Raw genomic sequence first — 19536 nt, forward strand, 5'->3', positions numbered from 1 at the left:
TGTGTCTCTTTTTTTAGAGTGGTAACCGTGTTAGTCTGTATCAGCAAAAACAATTGGGAGTCCTTGTGGCACCTTAGAGAATAACAAATTTATTTGGGCTAAAACTTTTGTGGGCTAGAATCATGAAAGTTATGCCTAAATAAATTTGTTAGTCTCTAAGGTGCCACAAGGACTCCTTGCTGATTTTTTCTCATTTTTAAATAAATCCAATGTAAGCTGGGAGCAGTGTGTGCTCAGGAAGGGAGGGGGTCGCATGTGGATATCTGCCTTGTAACTAGGCACTGCCGGGGAAATGTAACTTGGACAGACGACACTGTCTGTTACTCCTGTCGTACGTGGGGATGGTCATATGGGTGAGTCTGTGGCTGCCATGCTCACAAAGGTGTGATGCGGTCTGGCAGGTGTAACAAAAACATATTAAGCTCACTTCACTCATGTGATGAGTTCTGAGACCAGCCCATGAAATCAGTCAGCACTGCCCTCAAATTACAACATTACAATAGAACCAGGAACTGTTATAGCAACACCGTGAGATGTGATTGCTGAAGCTACTCGCAACTATTCATATTTCCCATGACGATTTGCTATTACAAATATAAATACCATGGCACAATTACATCCCTCCGCACAACGCTAACAGAGTTGAAGAGGTCACAGTAATTAAAAGAATATTTTGATAAGGAACTAATGTAACGGAGTGAAACTGCCCAGACTGGATCCCAAGAGGAGTGAAACTAAGGGAGACAGGGCCAGTGGCGAGGACACGCCGATGAAGCGCCAGGCGGCTTTACGCAGACACAGGAACTGAGACCTGGATTCTTTAAACACTCGAAGCAGGTGTGACAGTGAGATCTTTGTGGGGGTGTCTGTAAATATGTCACTGGATCAAGTCTCCTTTAGTAGCTCAGTAACATGTTATACAGGGGGAGTGTGGCCCTGTCTGGACACTGCGATACACTGGGCCTTTAAGGACACGGTCCTGGGAAATGGGAGCTGAGATCCTCGGAAAAGGGAGAGGAAAAGCCCCCCCCCCTTTTTTCCCCATCCACTGCAGTTGGCTCCTCCATCTGGGGGAATCATAGAATATCAGAGATGGAAGGGACCTCAGAAGGTCATCTAGTCCAACCCCCTGCTCAAAGCAAGACCAACCCCCAGACAGATTTTTGCCCCAGATCCCTGCATGACCCCTTCAAGGACTGAATTCATCACCCTGGGTTTAGCACACCAATGCTCAAACCACTGAGCTATCCTTCCCCCCAGACTTTTATCCCTCTGCCCCTCCCTATTCCTGGGGTTTCCTCTCCGCCCTGCCTGGTGGGGTCTGTACCCGGCTTTCACCTCCCTCTGCTCCCCATGTGTCTCTGTCCCGGGCTACCCACGCCCAGCCCCCACCGGGGCTGGCGGCAGCTTTCCCGGGCCCAGGACGGGAATCGCAGCCAGCTCCGCTAGGAGCAGCCTGGGGACAAACCTCCCCCTGCAGCCCGGAGGGGACGGGGGGGGGTCTCTCTCACCTTCCCTCCGAGCGGGGCCCCCCGGGGCAGGGCCGGGCCGGGTTGGGGGCTCTGCCCTGGGAGAGGCTCCTGGGGAGCAGCGGGAAGGGCCCTGCTGGAGATTCCCCTCTCCCAGCTGCAGCCAGGGCTCCGGGCTCCCAGCACCAGCCGCCGGGGCTCGGGGATCTCGCCAGGAGCCTGGGAGCCAGAGTCACCGCAGCGGCTGCGAGTCACTTCCTGCTGCCGGGCCGGAGCCCAGCGCTCGCTGCCCCCGAGCCGCCTCCCGGCTGCCAATGGGTACTAGCGATCAACCCAGCGGCTTGTTCCCGGAAAATGACACCCAGGCAAACTTGCATTTGGTGTCCTCCATGGGCCCTCCAGGTTCCCCACTAATCCCTGCCTCCTCCGTTACCCCCAACCCCGGGTGAAGGGCAAGGCACAGTGCAGGGGCTGTGCATTCCCCTCTTGTAGGACATTGTCCTGCACCCCAGCCCCTGCTCTGTGCGTGCCCCCTTCACCCCAACACCTGCTCCTCCTGCACCTGCCCCCTCTTGTGCCCCGAAACCAGTGGTTCTTAACCTTTACTGCAGCCTGCACCCCTTTGGTTCTCAAAATACGTTCTCGCACCCCTTATCAAACATTGTTGAAGTAGGTCAGTTCTTTAAACCCAGGTATATTTTTGATTGTATATTGCAGTAATAATTAAAAATGTATTGTTAATAAATACATGGGTTTGATTAAGCGAAGTAGTTGTACTTACGTGCCTGTGCTTAATTTGTGTTTTTGATTATTTATGTTGGGGGGGCTAGACCCCAAATAACTGGCAATATGGCGTGGGGTTAAAAATTTACATTCTCAGGCCTGCCATCGCCTTCGAATTGCCCCTTAAATTAATCAATATGTTCCTTTGAAACTAGCATGAGTACATGTAATCATTTATCATTTTCTTTTGTTCTTTTGTTTATGGTATAAAATGTAATCGAGCAAAGGGGGCTCTGTAGGGTGGGTGAAGGATATAGTTAATTAAAGGATCCGGTAATTAATGAATTGTAAATGATCAATTGTGGCACCTGTGAACATCTTTGTAAACAAGTGGGGTATATAAGGTGGGGAAGAGGATAGTGATTTGTGCAGGATTTGAGATTGATTTTTCCCTGTGCTTTATTTGATTCAAATAAACTTGTTTCTCCACTCCAGTGTGGTTATTGGGGATATGCACAGCAGGCAAATGAACCCCAACTGTTGCCCCCCCTGCAACATTTACCTTCTTAAAAAAAATCTGGCATGTGTCACACCCCCAGAGAGGGCGTCTCACACCCCCATGGGGTGAGTGCACCCCAGGTTAAGAACCACTGCCATAAACCCTGCACTGTGCCCCCTTCACCGCAAGCCCTTCCCACTCCGATACTGCTAACCCCTGCACTTTTCCCCTTCCACCTCAATGCCTTTATCCCTCCTGCTCCCCGACCCCTGCTCTGTGCGTGCCCCCTCACCCCAGTCCCTGCATTCCCCTCCTGCACCCCTAACCCCTGCACGGTGAGTTTCCCCTCACACTAACCCCACATCCGCCTCCTGCACCCACGTGGGAAACTGATCTGGATGCGTAAGGGAGCTGCCATCCCTATCGGGTGGTGAGGTCGGGGAGTCAGGAGCCCCATCAGGCCTCCCTGCATCCAGGTCACTTTCCCCAGAAGGTAGGAGAGAAACACTTGCTGTTGCCTCATAGTACAGCCCAGGCGGGAAGTAAATAGGATGCAGGGAGCCCTGGTGTGTTGAAGGGGGGGAGTGTGTGCGTGCCTGAGTGAGAGTGGGAGCATTAGGAACCTGACAGCCTGTTCAGACACAAGCAGCTGCCAGCAGCTCCAGACCCACAGAGGCTGCAGCACCCACAGATTGCCCCTGTGCCATCACCCCAGCTCATTGGAGACTGGTAGCCAGGTGGGGGATGTTACCCCGACTTCAAACGCACAGCAGACAGGAGGAGCTCCCAGTCCAGAGTGGCCAGGAACTCCAGGGAGGAAGCGGTGAGAGGAGCAGTATAGCAGGGGAGGGGCAGGGCACCCCTGCTCCAGATGAATTACCTGGCTCAGCTCCTCCTTGAACAGCCCCCTGCAGCTGGGCTCCCCCGCTCCAGACACTGCTGCTCACCTGCCTGCCACCTACCTCAGCCCAGCCAGCTCCCAGCACGACAGGTGGGAATCAGGCAAACTCAGGGCAGGGTGTCCTTTTTGGTGGGCTGCCTCCCTGTACCGACCACCCTGAACTCTGCCCAGGACTGCCAGAGGATTCAGGGGGCCTGGGCAATGCAATTTCATGGGCCCCTTCCATAAAAAAAGTTGCAATACTATAGAATACTATATTCTCATGGGGGCCCCTGCAGTGCCTGGGGCAAATTGCCCCACTTGCCCCACCCCAGGCAGCCCTGCCCCTGCCCCTGCTCCTGCTCCTGCTCCTGATCCTGTCCCTTGGAGCTCCACCTCCCCTGGGATTGGGTGGTGTGATGTTCTGATTAAAATATGACCACAGAGATCACTATTGCAACTATTGTTATATATTTGCCACAAATCTTCTACAATGTGTGATGTGAGATGTCTATGGAAAGGTTATCATTTCCTGAATACAATGATGCTATGAGCTAGAAGAAGGAACACCAACCGTCGCTACGACCCGGCAGCAGCCTCCAAGATCCAGAAGCTGTAGAGAACGAACCGCCTCAAGGCTGTAAGAGTGGTCCTCGACGGCCCCCCGTCCTACTGCACGATCCCGCCCGAGTGCCTCTACACCTACTTCCTTGGAGTATTTGGTGGCAAACCCAGAAACAACACACAGAGCCCGGAGTGCCTCCGCCCCCTGCCCCACATCACCAATACAGGCGACCTAGAGACTGACTTCACGCCTAAAGAGGTGGCAGCCAGGCTTTCCACAACAAAGAACACGGCACCCGGAAAGGACGGCATCCCCTACAGCCTGCTCAAGAAGCGAGAACCTGGCTGCTTCGTGCTCTCTGGCATCTTTAACCTGTGCCAGCGCTTTAGCAGGTCTCCCACCTCCTAGAAGAGGGCCATGACTGTCCTGATTCACAAAAAGGGCGAACAAGACAACGCCAGCAACTGGAGACCCATCTCCCTCTGTTCCACGATGTACAAACTGTACGCCAGCTGCCTGGCAGCCAGGATCACGGAGTGGGCAACAGCCGGGGGAGCCATCAGCCCAGCACAGAAGGGCTTCATGCCGTCAGAGGGGTGCTATGAGCACAACTTCCTGCTCCAGACCGTTCTCCAGATGACCAAGAGGGCGCGGAAGCAGTGCGCGATAGCGTGGCTTGACCTATCCAACGCCTTCGGGTCCATCCCCCACCACCACATCTTCAGCACGCTACGGGAGTTTGGGATGCTGGAGACCTTCCTTGGCCTGATCCGGGAACTCTACGAGGATTGCAGCACCACCATCCGCTCAGTAGAAGGAGAAACCGCCGAGATCCCGATCCACAGCGGCGTGAAGCAAGGCTGCCCCCTCAGCCCAATCATCTTCAACCTCGCCATGGAGCCGCTCTTGCGGGCGATCTTGGACTGCGCTGATGGCCTCGACCTGCATGGCGAGAGGGTGAGCATCTTGGCCTATGCGGATGACCTGGTCCTAATCGCGGATGACCCCGAGAGGCTCCAGAGCATGCTCAACACTATCGGGGGAGTCGCAGACTGGACGGGACTCCGCTTTCACGCCAAGAAGTGCGCGTTCCTCCATGTCAACGGAAGCAAGAGAGACTCGGTGCAGACGATGGAGTTCCAGATCCAGGGTGCGTCTGTCGTTCCGCTGGCAGAAGGACAGGCGTACCAACACCTCGGCACGCCGACTGGTGTGCGCGTCCGGCAGACCCCTGAGGACACCATCCGGGAGATCCTACAGGACGCTGCCAAGATCGACGCATCCCTGCTGGCGCCGTGGCAGAAGATCAACACCCTCAACACTTTCCTGATCCCCCGCATCACCTTCGTCTTAAGAGGTTCTGCCGTGGCAAAGGTGCCCCTCAACAAGACAGACAACACCATCCGGCAGCTGGTTAAGCAGTGGCTGTCCCTGCTGCAGAGAGCCAGCAACGAGCTCATATACATTGCCCACAGGCACGGTGGTGCCAACGTCCCCCGCATGGGTGACCTCTGCGACATTGCGGTCGTCACGCACGCCTTCCACCTCCTGACATGCCCGGACGCCATGGTAAAGAACATCGCAGCGGCCGCCCTACGCACCGTCATCGAGAAGCGAATTGGCAGGCCTCCCTCCGGCCCGGATGTAGCCACTTTCCTGAGCGGCTCCCTGGACGGTGAATTCGCCCGGGACGGGGGCGACATTACTTCGCTGTGGTCCTGCGCCTGCAACGCCACGCGCTGGCTGGGAAAACAACTGGGCTGCCGCTGGATATGGAGCAAGGAACCACAGGAGCTGGGAGTCTTGGTGCTACGGATCGAGACAGAGGGCAACACCATCATCAGCCCCGGAGCCAGAGGTGTGCTTGAGAAGTCACTGAAGGCCGCTGTCCACGCGCTCTACGTGGACACCCTGAGGAAAAAACCCGACCAGGGCAAGGCCTTTGAGGTGACCAGCAAGTGGGACTCCAGCAACCATTTTCTCCCCGTGGGCAGTTTCACCTGTTTCGCCGACTGGCGGTTCATACACCGCGCCCGCCTGAACTGCGTCCCGCTCAATGGAGCCATCCGCCACGGGAACCGAGACAAGCGCTACAGGAAGTGTGGGTACGCCCTGGAGACCTTGCCCCACGTCCTGTGCAGCTGCAAGACCCACGCCAAAGCCTGGCAGCTGCGCCACAACGCCGTCCAGGACTGGCTGGTGAAGGCCATTGCCCCACACCTGGGTGCGATCGCAGTCAACTACACCATCCCCGACACCGACAGCCTGCTGCACCCGGACATCGTCATCACGGACGAGGAGCGGAAAAAGATCATCCTCGTCGACGTGACGATCCCGTTTGAGAACAGGACCCCAGCCTTCTGTGAAGCCCGAGCCCGTAAACTCGAAAACTATGCCCCCTTGGCGGACACCCTGCGGGCAAAGGGCTACGAGGTTTACACCGATGCCCTGATTGTCGGGGCCCTGGGTGCCTGGGATCCCTGTAATGAATGTGTACTTAAGGCCTGTGGGGTGGGCCGTCGCTATGCACGGCTCATGAGACGTTTGATGGTCTCAGACACTATCCGGTGGTCTAGGGACATTTACATAGAGCACATCACCGGCCACCGCCAATACCAAGAGTGAGCCGGCGTGGCTCTGTGCACCCATGGGGGGAGGAGGCCTATAAACCCCCCCTACTGAACCATATCCCCTAAGGCCTAAAGCCACCGAACTAGATTCCACCATGCGAGGGTCATCCTGTCCCCATTACCCGGCCCGCTTACTTATACCCATGACTGCGTGTAACCCACTGTATGAGCAATGTACCCTCACTGCTTCCTTACTGCTTCTTGATCCCACCCACCATACACCCCACATTGGGGGACCTTGCACTGTATATGTTATGTGCTAACCAATTCCCACATACCAGCGTCCCCCTATACTCTGTATGTTGCCCCCAATGACCAACAACTGATGCTTTGAACTCTTTGTATCATTTTTATTTAAACATTCTCTAATAAACTTTTTTCTCTATATGAAGGTATAAATGTTAGCCCCTGTGGTAAGACCCACGAGGTATTTAGCCAGCACATTGTGAAGGGACTAGTCAAGTTGAATGGCCCATCTCAGTACACTTTGCTCACAAGGGCCCATGGAAGATGCCCAGCTGCACCTAATGGACTTTCCTGTGAAGGTTCAAACTAGAGCAAGGGTAATGGCTTCTGCTGTGATTAAGCAAAATTATGCACAGCCGTGTGACTCCATACTCCATCTTTACCTGTCGCATTCCACAGTAAGAACAAAGAGATTCCCTCCACATGGCAGAAGCTAGAAAAGGCCATGGCATTTTTGGAATCACCTCCATCTGGCCTCTTTCCTGCACAAATCTCTGGACTATGCACTTATGCTAAGGGGAGCATTCTAACCAGGGAACAGAGGACCTTCCAAAGATTTGGAAGCAACCAGAGATTTGACTTAAGCCAGTGGTTTATTCCATCACTGCTACAAACCTGAACCAAGAACTTTGCAATTATTGTGTGTATTTGATTCCTTTAACCAATTTTAACTCTCGCCGTTCTTTCTTTCTTTTTCTTTCTTTCCAGGGCTGTCCCTAGGGGGATATGGGGCCTGGGACAACCTTCTCCTCACCTCCATCTCAGGCCCTGCCCCTCTGAGACTTGAAAAACTTCTCTCTGTGTTAGGCTCCTTAAAGCTTTGCTTTGAACTGCCTTTCTAGTCATAGGCCACCTGCACTGGTGAAAACCATGGTGCTGTCTCGACTGGCTAAGGCAGACTTGTAAGAGACAGAAGGCAAAAGGAGAGAGACAAGTAAGGTGAGGAAGGAGAACAAGGCCTGAGGGGAAGGGTGACGGCAGAACCCCAATCTCCTATCCCAGGGGGTGTTTAGGATTTAGCCAAAGCCAGCGCAATTGAGGATGTTGGCTGGTTCCCCCATTCTCATGCTGAAAGATGAGCTGAATGATGAAAGATCAGTGGGGCCATGCTGGGTCCCAGGAGATGATGGGCGAGACATACCCCAGGGTACCGTGCGGACTGTTGAACTGCTGAATTCTCCATTGCAGGACATGTTTTACACGGCTGCCCTGTGTGAACAACAGACCCCTCCACGCTCTGCTCTCGCCCAGCCAGCCACCAGATTCAAAGTCACTTCCAGTGATACAGCACTGCATGCAAGTAGCCAGCCAGTGATGAATTAAAGTATAGAGCAACACCAGCCAGTTCTCTACTCCCAGCTTTGCACTCCAGCTGTACGTCTTCTACTGTCCAGGCCATACACTGTTACCAGATTTCCTGTTACTTTGGGGTACGCTTATTTATTAGGGTTACTCTTCAGGGGCGGTGGGGAACGGGGGGTGTTCTGTAATTCTATCAATGTACTGCTTGTGTCACTTGTGGTTTTATATGGAGCTCTACTTCTCCCTTCTGCAAGTCTCCTCCCAATAGAGCCACCCTGCAGGGGACACACACACACACACACACACACAATCTGAGTGGATTATGTCAATTAGCACTTTCAAGCTGGCCCCTTGTATGTTCCTAAACTCAGTGGGTTGGGTTAAGCAGCACATTGAGGCTGTCACCCTTATGTGCCAAAGGTACCGCACTGGAATAGAGTAAGCCTGAACAGGCTGGGTTGAACTGCACTTCCAGGCTGCCACCCTCATATGCCCCTGGACTCAGTAGTCTGGTCGAGCAGCACTTTCAAGCCATCACCCTCGTATGTCACAGGTTCAGCAGGTCCCTATCCCCACTTTCACATCACAATTGTACTGGCAGTAACCTACTTGATGAGCCAACCCCACAATATTTTGGGGGCACTGCAGGGATCTTTAGCTTAGGTAAAAGAAGTGTTGCTGCAGAGTGAATGGAGAAGCTAAAAACACAAAAGAGTAAAGTTCAGCAAGAGAAGCAACCAGCCTAACCAGGAAAGTTATTTATTGAATAATGGTGATAACTACTCAAGGAGCCTAAACCAACATAACATTTACATTATTAAAGGTTGCAAACGTTCTATCTAGAAAACTAGACCTGCCTCAGGTAGAAAAGAAAACCGAGGGATGGTCTACACTGGGGGTGGGAATCGAGCTAAGGTACACAACTTCAGCTACGTGAATAGCGTAGCTGAAGTCAAAGTATCTTAGATCAAGTTACCTACCGTCCTCACGGCGTGGGATCGATGTCTGCGGCTACCCCTGTCGACTCCGCTACCGCCATCCGGGGTGGTGGAGTTCTGGAGTCGACAGGAGCGTTTGGGGATCGATATATCGCATCTAGATGAGACGTGATATATCGATTCCCGAGAAATCGATTGCTACCTGCCGATACGGCCTGTAGTGAAGATGTACCCCGAGAGAGAGGATCTCACCATTTCCATGAAGCTTGAACTGGTCGGGGTTCCCAGGTGATGGTGGCAGCTCAGGGAGGGTCCTGAGTGCTGGAGACAGGTAGAGCCCCCAGCACAATCAGTCAGGAGAAGATGAAATTCCAGTGGAACTGATGCAGAGTTTGGATCCAGGCATCAGAACACTTACTGGAGTGTGAGTAAGGGTTTTTGTAGGGAAAAGACATGGGTTCAAGGGAGAACACTAGAGTTGTTTATGGGTAAACTGATGACTCAAGGGTTTTCTTTAGGCTAGACAATATGAGCTGATCACTCTTGGCTATGGGTGGGGTTTCTTCCTGGGAGCTCACAATGCAATTAGGCTGCTTCAGGATTTTGGACATCAGTCAAGGATTTATTATTAGAATGGGTCTGATAACTGCTGAGCAGGGTGTGTGCAGGCGTAGGTTCTTTTAATATATGGAGCACAGATCCCCCATGATGCAGTGCTTCCCTGCTTTTCTGGTCCCAGAGTTCCATGTGGTTCTTGCTTTGGAATCTCTGTTCTCCAGTCTGTATGCTAATAGTGGTGCCTGCCTGTCCCATCTTTCATGCAGATGAGGCCTGGGGAGTTGCCTTAATCCTGTCACCCTTGTCAGGAGGGGTCTAGGTGTGTCTCCCCCTGCCCTTCACTGCTCTCTGCAAGCCTTTTCTCTGATCGGTTTTGGTTCAAACAGAGGCTGGTGGAGGGTGTCTTTCATGAGTCAGACAGGCTGGATACTGCACCCCAAGAACACAGAGCTGCCTGGTATGAACTGTGGGGTACAAGCTCCTTAGTGCCTCATCCCAGCAAAGGACGGTGATTAGGGAAGAGCCTGGTTATCTCAAGTGAAATCCCCCGAACACTTCAATGAAAACGCACCGGTTGGAATAAAAACAAGTTTATTAACTAGAGCCAAGTAGGTTTTAAGGGATCACAAGTGAGAAAGGCGTAAAAGTTCTGAATTGGTTACAACAAAAATAAAAGGTAAACACACATTTTAAATCCCAGACTTTACCAAGCCAAGGAAGATTTGAAGGAAGCTTCTCTCACTCCACCCGCTGTTGCAGGCAGGTCACAGTTCTGAGTACCCAGGCTGCTCCTTCCAGCCTTGCTCCGCCCTCCCCATTCCAAGGCCCCTGTTGAGTTTCAAGCCATCTTGTTGCCTTCTGTAAAGATGGGAGAGGAGAGGTGAAAATGGAGGCAATTCTCCCTTGTGCTTTTATCTCCTCTTTGAGGTTCACTCCCAGCCGGGGGGCAGGCGACAATCAGTCTGTGGCCTAAGTGAGTGTCCAGCCATCCTTCCGGTGAATTGTAACTCTCTTGTTCCCGGCTCCACAGCTGGTGAAGGGCCGGCTGAGCAATTAATGGCTACTTAGCACCTAGCTGGTGTGCAGGTACCATTGTCTCTGACGAGCTCGTCTGTGGGCATTTTCCACATTTCCAGCATGGTTCAGTAACAAACCCATCGCAAAATCTCATAACTCCATACATAATGTTGATGCACACGATTTAACAGGACAATAATATGCAGGAGACCATCACTTTTCATAGGACACCTCACAGGGCTTGTACTTTGTACAAGATTTATCATAATTTTGTAACAGTGGTGACCCTAATAGCGTAGACCAGTGGGTCTCAAATTTCTTTCATCAGGTCCCTTAACTGTGTCTGTCGTCACTTCACCCCCCGCCCAATACCACAAGTAGATATACAGGCTGCCAGCTCTGAAGCAGCCCTCAATGGCATAGTCTGAATGCAGAGGGGGCAGGGAGAAGGGGCAGACAAAGAGAGTGAGGAGAGGCAGCACCTCTCTACCTCTGTGCTCTCCCTTGCCTCTTATCCCATGATCCCCAAACACTCAATAGCCCCAGCACCCAGCTCCCCTATTCTTAGGGTCTCTCACACCTTTGTGGATTCTCTGATGTTTAATGAGGTGCAGTAGCTGAAGGAAACTTTACCCACAGGCAAGGCATTTATGAAGTTGTGACCAGGGTCCCGCGGTCGCGGGACACACAGAGATCACTCAGTTAGGGCAAACTGAAAAGAATGGGTCAACAATCCTCAAAACTAGTGGCTATTTCAATATTTAGATTCACCAAGCCAACAAGAAACAGCTTCCACAATACCTTACTGGCTACACAGAGGCCAAAGCACAGCTCCCTTAAAGCAACCCAGCCTTGGGCTCGCTCCCAGACAGCCCAGTTAAATATGATGGGGATTGCTGAACATCTTCTTCACATCATATGAAACGTTCTACCAATCCCAAAGGACCAGACACATCACCCAGCAACTTAATGATTTCTTTACTTCTGACCAAAATACACACTTACAGCCAGTTCTTATTAACTAAACTAAAATTTCTCACAACAAGAAAAGAGAGAGCGTATGGGTTAAAAGATCATGCAGAGACGAATAGAGTCCTTAGGTCAGTTTCACTGTAGACATGGTGCATTAGAATTGGAAAGAGTCTGTTTCAGAATCATTCATCAGGTGAACAATAGGCTTTTCAAGTAACCTTCTATTTCCTACAATACATCACTAGTAATGAATTACATGGATTAAAATAAGGTTAATATCCATAAAGCAGTTAATAGACAGTTTACTACAAACATTACAGAGCCACGTAGATAATGACACCATTATACTCAAGTTTTATCTACATGTAGGGTGACCAGATGTCCCACTAAAATCAGAACCGTCTCGATATTTAGGTGTTTGTCCCGGGTCCTGACTGATCTTTGGTTGGGACACAATTTGATGTTTTGCTCGGCCGGCAGGAATAGCCTTTTTTTTTCTGCTCCACTGGCAGACAATCCCCCACTCCCCCCAATGTGTCCCGATATTTTCTTCCTCTCATCTGGTCACCCTATCTACATGTTAATATTTCCTTTCCATCTCAGATTTAAGAGAATACAACCCTAGACAGGAACCCTTTGGTTACACTGTTAACCTCTAACAAGATGTAAGTAAACATAGCCTATGACAGGGGTCGGCAGCCTTTCAGAAGTGCTGGGCCAAGTCTTCATTTATTCACTCTAATTGAAGGTTTCGGGTGCCAGTAATACATTTTAATGTTTTCAGAAGGTCTCTTTCTATAAGTCTATAATATATAACTAAAATATTGTTGTATGTAAAGTAAATAAGGTTTTTAAAATGTTTAAGAAGCTTCATTTAAAATTAAATTAAAATGCAGAGTCCCCTGGACTGGTGGCCAGGACCTGGGCAGTGTGAGTGCCACTGAAAATCAGCTTGTGTGCCGCCTTCGGCACCCGTGCCATAGGTTGCCTACCCCTAGAGACTGTGACAATTACTAGCTTCTTCCAGTTCTTTAACCATAAAAGTTTGCATTTAAAAGCTCCGGCTTATCTAGAAAGTGGAATGGCCCTAATTTCCATTTACACACATTTCTAAGATGTGTCTAAAGGTTGAATCTGGGTCAATTAGTCTGCAAGTTTCTTAGCCCTTTCTGGCCATGGGTCACAGAAGTTTAGATCCTGTGTGGATTCTCGCATGTTTAGTGAGGTGTGATCTCTGTATGTAACTTTTCCCACAGTCCAAGCACTTATAGGGTCTCTCTCCAGTGTGGATTCTCCCATGTTTAGTGAGGTGTGATCTCTGTGTGTAACTTTTCCCACAGTCCAAGCACTTATGGGGTCTCTCTCCTGTGTGGATCCTCTGATGTGCTATAAGATGTGATTTGTGTGTGAAACATTTTCCACATTCCAAACACTTATGGGGTCTCTCTCCTCTGTGGATTGCCTGATGTTTAATTAGGTCTGATGTCCATACAAAATTTTTCCCACAGTCTGAGCATTTGTAGGGTCTCTCTCCTGTGTGGATGGCCTGATGTTTAATAAGGTCTGACCGCCGTACAAAATTTTTCCCACAGTCTAAGCACTTATGGGGGCTTTCTCCTGTGTGGATTCTCTGATGTAAAACAAGGGATGATGGGATTCTGAAACTTTCCCCACAGTCCAAACACTTATAGGGTTTCCCTCTCGTGTGGATTTTCTGATGTTTAACAAGGGCTGACTTCTGTATGAAACTTTTTCCACAGTCCACACACTTGTGAGGTCTCTCTCCTGTGTGGATTCTCTGATGTTTAGCAAGGTCTGACCTTTGTTTGAAACTTTTTCCACAGTCCACACATTTGTGAGGTCTCTCTTCTGTGTGGATTCTCTGATGTTTAACAAGATCTGATCGCCATATGAAAATTTTTCCACAGTCTAAGCACTTATGGGGGCTTTCTCCAGTGTGGATTTTCTGATGTAAAACGAGGGCTGATGTGATTCTGAACGTTTTTCCACAGTCCAAGCACTTATGGGGTCTCTCTCCTGTGTGAATTCTTTGATGTTTAACAAGGGCTGACTTCTGTATAAAACTTTTTCCACAGTCCACACACTTGTGAGGTCTCTCTCCTGTGTGGATTCTCTGATGTTTATCAAGGTCTGATCTCTGTATGAAACTTTTCCCACAGTTCATGCATTTGTGAGGTCTCTCTCCTGTGTGGATTCTCTGATGTTTAACAAGGTCTGACCTCCGTATGAAACTTTTCCCACAGACTAAACACTTATGGGATCTTACTCCTGTGTGGAATGCCTGATGTTTAACAAGGTCTGATCTCGATATGAAACTTTTTCCACAGTCTAAGCACTTGTGGGGTCTCTCTCCTGTGTGCAAAGCCTGGTGTTTAAAAAGGGCTGACCTCCGTCTGAAACTTTTCCCACAGTCCACACACTTGTGAGGTCTCGCTCCTGCGTGGATTCTCTGATGTTTATCAAGGTCTGAACTCTGTATGAAACTTATCCCACAGTCCATGCACTTATCTCCTGTGTGGCTTATATGATGTGTAATTACTTCTGACTTCCAAATGAAACATTTCCTGCACTCGAGGCATTGAGCGGGTTTCTCTCCTGTGTGGCGTCTCCCATGGTTATTAAGGTCTAAGCAATTACTGAAGCTTTCTCCACAATCCAAGCATTGAAGGGGTTTCTCTCCAGTATGGATTGTCTGATGTGTTACAAGCTGTGGGCTTAGAATGAATCTTTTCCCACACTGCAGGCAGTGCCAGGGTGTCTCTTGCTTTGGATTTGTCTGCTGCACTCTGGGATCCTTGTCTCCTCTCCCACAGTTAATATATTCATCCACTTTTTTCCCTGGGTGGTTTCCCACCAGCCTCTCTGACCTGTGCCAATTTCCATAAGCTTCGCCCTTTTCCCAGCACTGGGAAAAATTCCCTTCAGCTCTTCCCATAAAGGTCTCCTGTGGTTTCACTTTACCAGGAACTTCTGCATCATGATTCTCCTCTTTATTCTCACTCACTCTCTTATCACCTGCTGGGAGACAGACAATCCAGACAGGAGTCATTGTGCTGGGGAGAAAGAGGAATAGCACCAAGGGAAAAAAGACGGTTACTCACCTTTGTAACTGTTGTTCTTCGAGATGTGTTGCTCATATCCATTCCAGTTAGGTGTACGCGCCGCGCGTGCACGTTCGTCGGAAACTTTTTACCCTAGCAACTCCAGTGGGCCGGCAGGTCGCCCCCTGGAGTGGCGCCGCCATGGCGCCCAATATATATCCCTGCCGGCCCGCCCGCTCCTCAGTTCCTTCTTGCCGGCTACTCCGACAGTGGGGAAGGAGGGCGGGTGTGGAATGGATGTGAGCAACACATCTCGAAGAACAACAGTTACAAAGGTGAGTAACCGTCTTTTCTTCTTCGAGTGATTGCTCACATCCATTCCAGTTAGGTGACTCCCAAGCCATACCTAGGCGGTGGGGTCGGAGTGAGAAGTCGCGGCACGGAGCACTGCAGTTCCGAAGGCCGCATCCTCTCTCGACTGCTGTACCAGGGCGTAGTGGGAAGCAAAGGTGTGGACCGATGACCAGGTCGCTGCCCGACAGATTTCCTGGATGGGCACACGGGCAAGGAAAGCCAGCGACGACGCCTGCGCCCTGGTAGAATGCGCAGTCACACGGCCCGTAGGGACATGGGCCAAGTCATAACAGGTCCTGATACAGGACGTAACCCACGAGGATAACCTCTGGGAGGAGATAGGAAGCCCTTTCATACGGTCCGCTACCGCCACGAAAAGCTGGGGGGATTTGCGGAAGGGTTTGGTCCTCTCTATGTAGAACGCGAGAGCTCTACGGACATCTAGCGAGTGGAGCTGCTGCTCCCTGCCTGAGGAGTGAGGTTTTGGGAAAAAAACCGGGAGGAAAATCTCTTGGTTGACGTGGAAGGCTGAGACCACCTTGGGTAGAAAGGCAGGGTGTGGTCTAAGCTGTACCTTGTCTTTGTGGAAGACCGTATATGGGGGGTCTACCACAAGGGCTCGGAGTTCCGACACCCGTCTAGCTGAGGTGATAGCTACTAGAAAGGCAGCCTTCCAAGAGAGGTAAAGCAGGGAGCAAGTAGCTAACGGCTCAAAGGGGGGCCCCATGAGCCGGGACAACACCAGGTTAAGATCCCAGGTTGGAGCAGGGGGACGGACGTTAGGGAATAACCGTTCCAGCCCTTTAAGAAATCTCGACACCGTCGGGTGAGAAAAAACGGAGCGACCGTCCGCACCCGGGTGAAAGGTGGAGATAGCTGCCAGATGGACTCGCAACGACGATAAGGCCAGACCATGTTCTTTGAGGGACCAAACATAGTCTAAGATTTCGGATACCGAAACTTCCATAGGGCGGAGATTTCTCTCTACGCACCAACAGGAGAAGCGTTTCCATTTTGCCGAATATGTGGCTCTTGTGGACGGTTTCCTGCTGCTCAAGAGCACCTCTCTCACAGGCGTGGAGCAGCGCAGCTCGGAACCAGTTAGCCACGCAGGAGCCACGCCGCTAGGTGCAGCGACTGCAGGTCTGGGTGACAGAGAGACCCGTGGTCCTGGGTAATCAGGTCCGGATGAAGGGGCAGGGGAACTGGGTCGGCTACGGCCAAGTCTAGCAGCATGGTGTACCAGTGTTGCCTGGGCCATGCCGGGGCCACCATGATCACACGAGCCCTGTCTCTGCGCACCTTCAGGAGGACCTTGTGAACCAGAGGGAACGGAGGAAACGCATAGTACAGGTGGGTCGACCACTGGATGAGGAAGGCATCCGCTATCGACCCCGGCTCCCTGCCCTGAAAGGAGCAGAACGCTTGGCACTTCCTGTTCCCCTTGGACGCAAAGAGGTCCACCCGGGGATAACCCCACCTCCGGAAAATGGAGAGAGCGACATCCGGGCGAAGGGACCACTCGTGTGACAGGAAGGATCTGCTCAATCGATCCGCCAGCGTGTTCCGTACTCCGGGAAGGAAGGAAGCCCTGAGGTGAATGGAGTGGGCTACGCAAAAGTCCCAGAGTCGTATCGCCTCGAGGCACAGGGAGGAGGACCTGGTGCCGCCCTGCTTGTTGATATAATACATGGTCGTCGTGTTGTCCGTGAACACGGCTACACAACGACCCTGAAGCTGATGACAAAACGTTTGGCAAGCAAGGCGGACCGCTCTCAACTCCCTCATGTTGATGTGTAGCCCCACCTCCTCCTGGGACCATAGGCCCTGCGTCCGCAGGGTCCCTAGGTGGGCCCCCCAGCCTAGATCTGAGGCATCCGTTGTCAGGGATACCGAGGGCTGAGACGGGTGAAAGGGAAGACCCGCACACAATACGGACTGGTCCAACCACCAGCCGAGGGAATCTAAGACCTTCTGGGGGACTGTGATTAACATGTCTAGCGGTTGCCTTGGCCTGTAATGACTGATAAGCCACAGCTGGAGAGGCCTCATGCGGAGCCGAGCGTAGTCGGTCACAAAAGTGCACGCCGCCATGTGGCCTAACAGGGTTAGACATGTCCTCACTGACGTCAACGGGGCTGACCGCAAGCGTTGAACGATCGCCGCCATGGTCTGGAACCGCTGCCGAGGCAGCGAGGCCCTGCCCACAGTGGCGTCCAGAACGGCCCCGATAAATTCCACCTTCTGAGTGGGCCTCAGGGTGGACTTGTCTGTGTTTATCAAGAGGCCCAGACTCGCAAACATGCCGGTGATCACGCGGACATGGCTGTACACCTGCTGTTCCGACGTGCCCCGAATCAACCAATCGTCCAGATAAGGGAACACGTGGACACGGTTGCGCCGAAGATGCGCCACGACAACTGCCATACATTTTGTAAACACCCTCGGGGCCGTGGACAGGCCAAACGGGAGGACCGCAAATTGATAATGACGAGCCCCCACAACGAAGCGGAGGAAGCGTCTGTGGCGTGGCCAAATGGCAACGTGGAAATACGCGTCCTGCATGTCGAGGGCGGCGTACCAGTCTCCCGGATCCAGGGATGGAATAATGGTCCCCAGGGATACCGTGCGGAACTTCAACTTCACGAGGTATTTGTTGAGCTCTCGCAGGTCGAGGATAGGCCTGAGGCCCCCCTTGGCCTTGGGGATCAGAAAATAGCGGGAATAAAACCCCTTGCCTTTCTCGTTTTCGGGAACCGCCTCTATAGCTCCTTTGCTGAGGAGCGTCTGCACCTCCTGCCGAAGGAATTGCTCGTGAGAGGGGTCCCTGAAGAGGGACAAGGAAGGAGGGCGGGAAGGAGGAAACTAAACAAACTGCAGGCGGTACCCCGTCTGCACCACGCTTAAGACCCAGCGGTCCGATGTTATTTGGGACCACGCCGGGAGGAAAAACGAAAGGCGGTTGGAAAACGGGGGGGAAGGATCCATAGGGGAAACTGTTACTGCGCCCTCGAGCGCACCTTCAAAATGAAGGCTTAGGACCAGGCGGGGGTTTTGAGGAGCCTTGGTTCTGCCCCCCTTGGTTCCCCGACTGCCTGCGCCTCCCGTTCCTGCCGCGGCGCCTGTAAAGGTCCTGCCGCTGGCGGAACTGGGAAAACGGCCGACGGTGCTGCTGTTGTTGCGGCCTAAAGGGTCTACGCTGTGTCACGGGGGTGTGCATCCCGAGGGACCGCGCAATGACCCGGTTGTCCTTTAAACTCTTAAGTCTGGGGTCTGTCTTATCGGAAAACAGGCCCTGGCCTTCGAAAGGAAGGTCCTGTATCGTGTGCTGGAGCTCTGGCGGAAGGCCGGAAACCTGCAGCCAGGAGATGCGACGCATCGTAACTCCTGACGCGAGGGTACGGGCAGCCGAGTCCGCAGCGTCCAAGGAGGCTTGTAAGGCCGTGCGCGCGACCTTCTTGCCTTCGTCCAGGATGGCCGTAAACTCTTGGCGAGCATCCTGTGGCAGCAGCTCCTTAAATTTGTCCACTGCCACCCAGGAGTTAAAGGCGTATCTGCTCAGCAGGGCCTGCTGGTTAGAGACCCTGAGCTGCAGCGCCCCAGCCGAATACACCTTACGGCCAAGGAGGTCCATCCGCCTGGCTTCTCTGGATTTGGGGGCCGGAGCCTCCTGGCCGTGACGCTCCCTATCGTTCACCGATTGCACTACCAGTGAACCGGGAGTCGGGTGAACATGTAAATATTCGTACCCCTTAGAAGGGGCCATGTACTTCCTCTCGACTCCTTTCGCTGTCGGAGGGATGGAGGCCGGGGACTGCCAGATAGTATTGGCATTGGCCTGGATGGTCCGTATGAACGGCAGGGCGACCCTGGTGGGAGCATCGGAAGAGAGGATGGTGACAATTGGGTCCTCTATCTCCGAGACCTCCTCTGCTTGCAGACTCAGGTTTTGAGCCAATCGCCTGAGGAGGTCCTGGTGCGCCCTGAGATCCAGCGGGGGGGGACTGTTGGAGGAGGTACCCGCCACCGCCTCATCCGGGGAGGAGGATGATGAGACCCCAGGCACAATAGTGTCCAACTGAGGGTCTTCCTCAGCCCTCGCCTCTGTCTCCGGAGCCACAGCGGAGTCCTGCTGTTTGGACCCTTCGTCCCCTTCCGGGGAGGGAGGGGGGCGAGACAAAGAGGCTTCAGGGGCCCTACGCTCCGCAGTCGCCGGCCTAGCAGGGAGCTGCTGGGGGCCCTGGGCCTGATGGTACGCCCAGGGTGTCCAGAATCCCCACTGTTGTGGGCCTTGGTCCTGCAGCGGCGGATCAGCAAACAG

The 19536-nt window shown here is 52.4% G+C and overlaps 3 protein-coding genes across 5 annotated transcripts in view; 1 reads left to right on the forward strand and 2 right to left on the reverse strand.

Moving 5' to 3' along the window:
* Window positions 1–19536, forward strand: part of LOC115640774 (putative zinc finger protein 66) — a 687485-nt gene that overhangs the window by 252535 nt on the left and 415414 nt on the right. The gene's annotated exons all lie outside the window — the stretch shown is intronic.
* The window catches only part of LOC115640675 (zinc finger protein 850-like), a 542158-nt gene that overhangs the window by 210696 nt on the left and 311926 nt on the right, over window positions 1–19536 (reverse strand). The gene's annotated exons all lie outside the window — the stretch shown is intronic.
* The window catches only part of LOC115640736 (zinc finger protein OZF-like), a 32015-nt gene continuing 25203 nt past the window's right edge, over window positions 12725–19536 (reverse strand). The window contains exon 3 of one of the 2 annotated variants that reach the window (XM_030543682.1): window positions 12725–14835. In XM_030543682.1, the coding sequence (XP_030399542.1) occupies window positions 12980–14835 (1856 nt within the window). In that variant the 3' untranslated portion in view covers window positions 12725–12979. Of the gene's footprint in view, window positions 14839–19536 lie in introns of both variants that reach the window. The other variant, XM_030543680.1, reaches the window with a different exon arrangement.

The sequence above is a fragment of the Gopherus evgoodei genome, unplaced genomic scaffold (assembly GCF_007399415.2).
Source record: "Gopherus evgoodei ecotype Sinaloan lineage unplaced genomic scaffold, rGopEvg1_v1.p scaffold_32_arrow_ctg1, whole genome shotgun sequence".
NCBI classification, from domain to species: domain Eukaryota; kingdom Metazoa; phylum Chordata; order Testudines; family Testudinidae; genus Gopherus; species Gopherus evgoodei.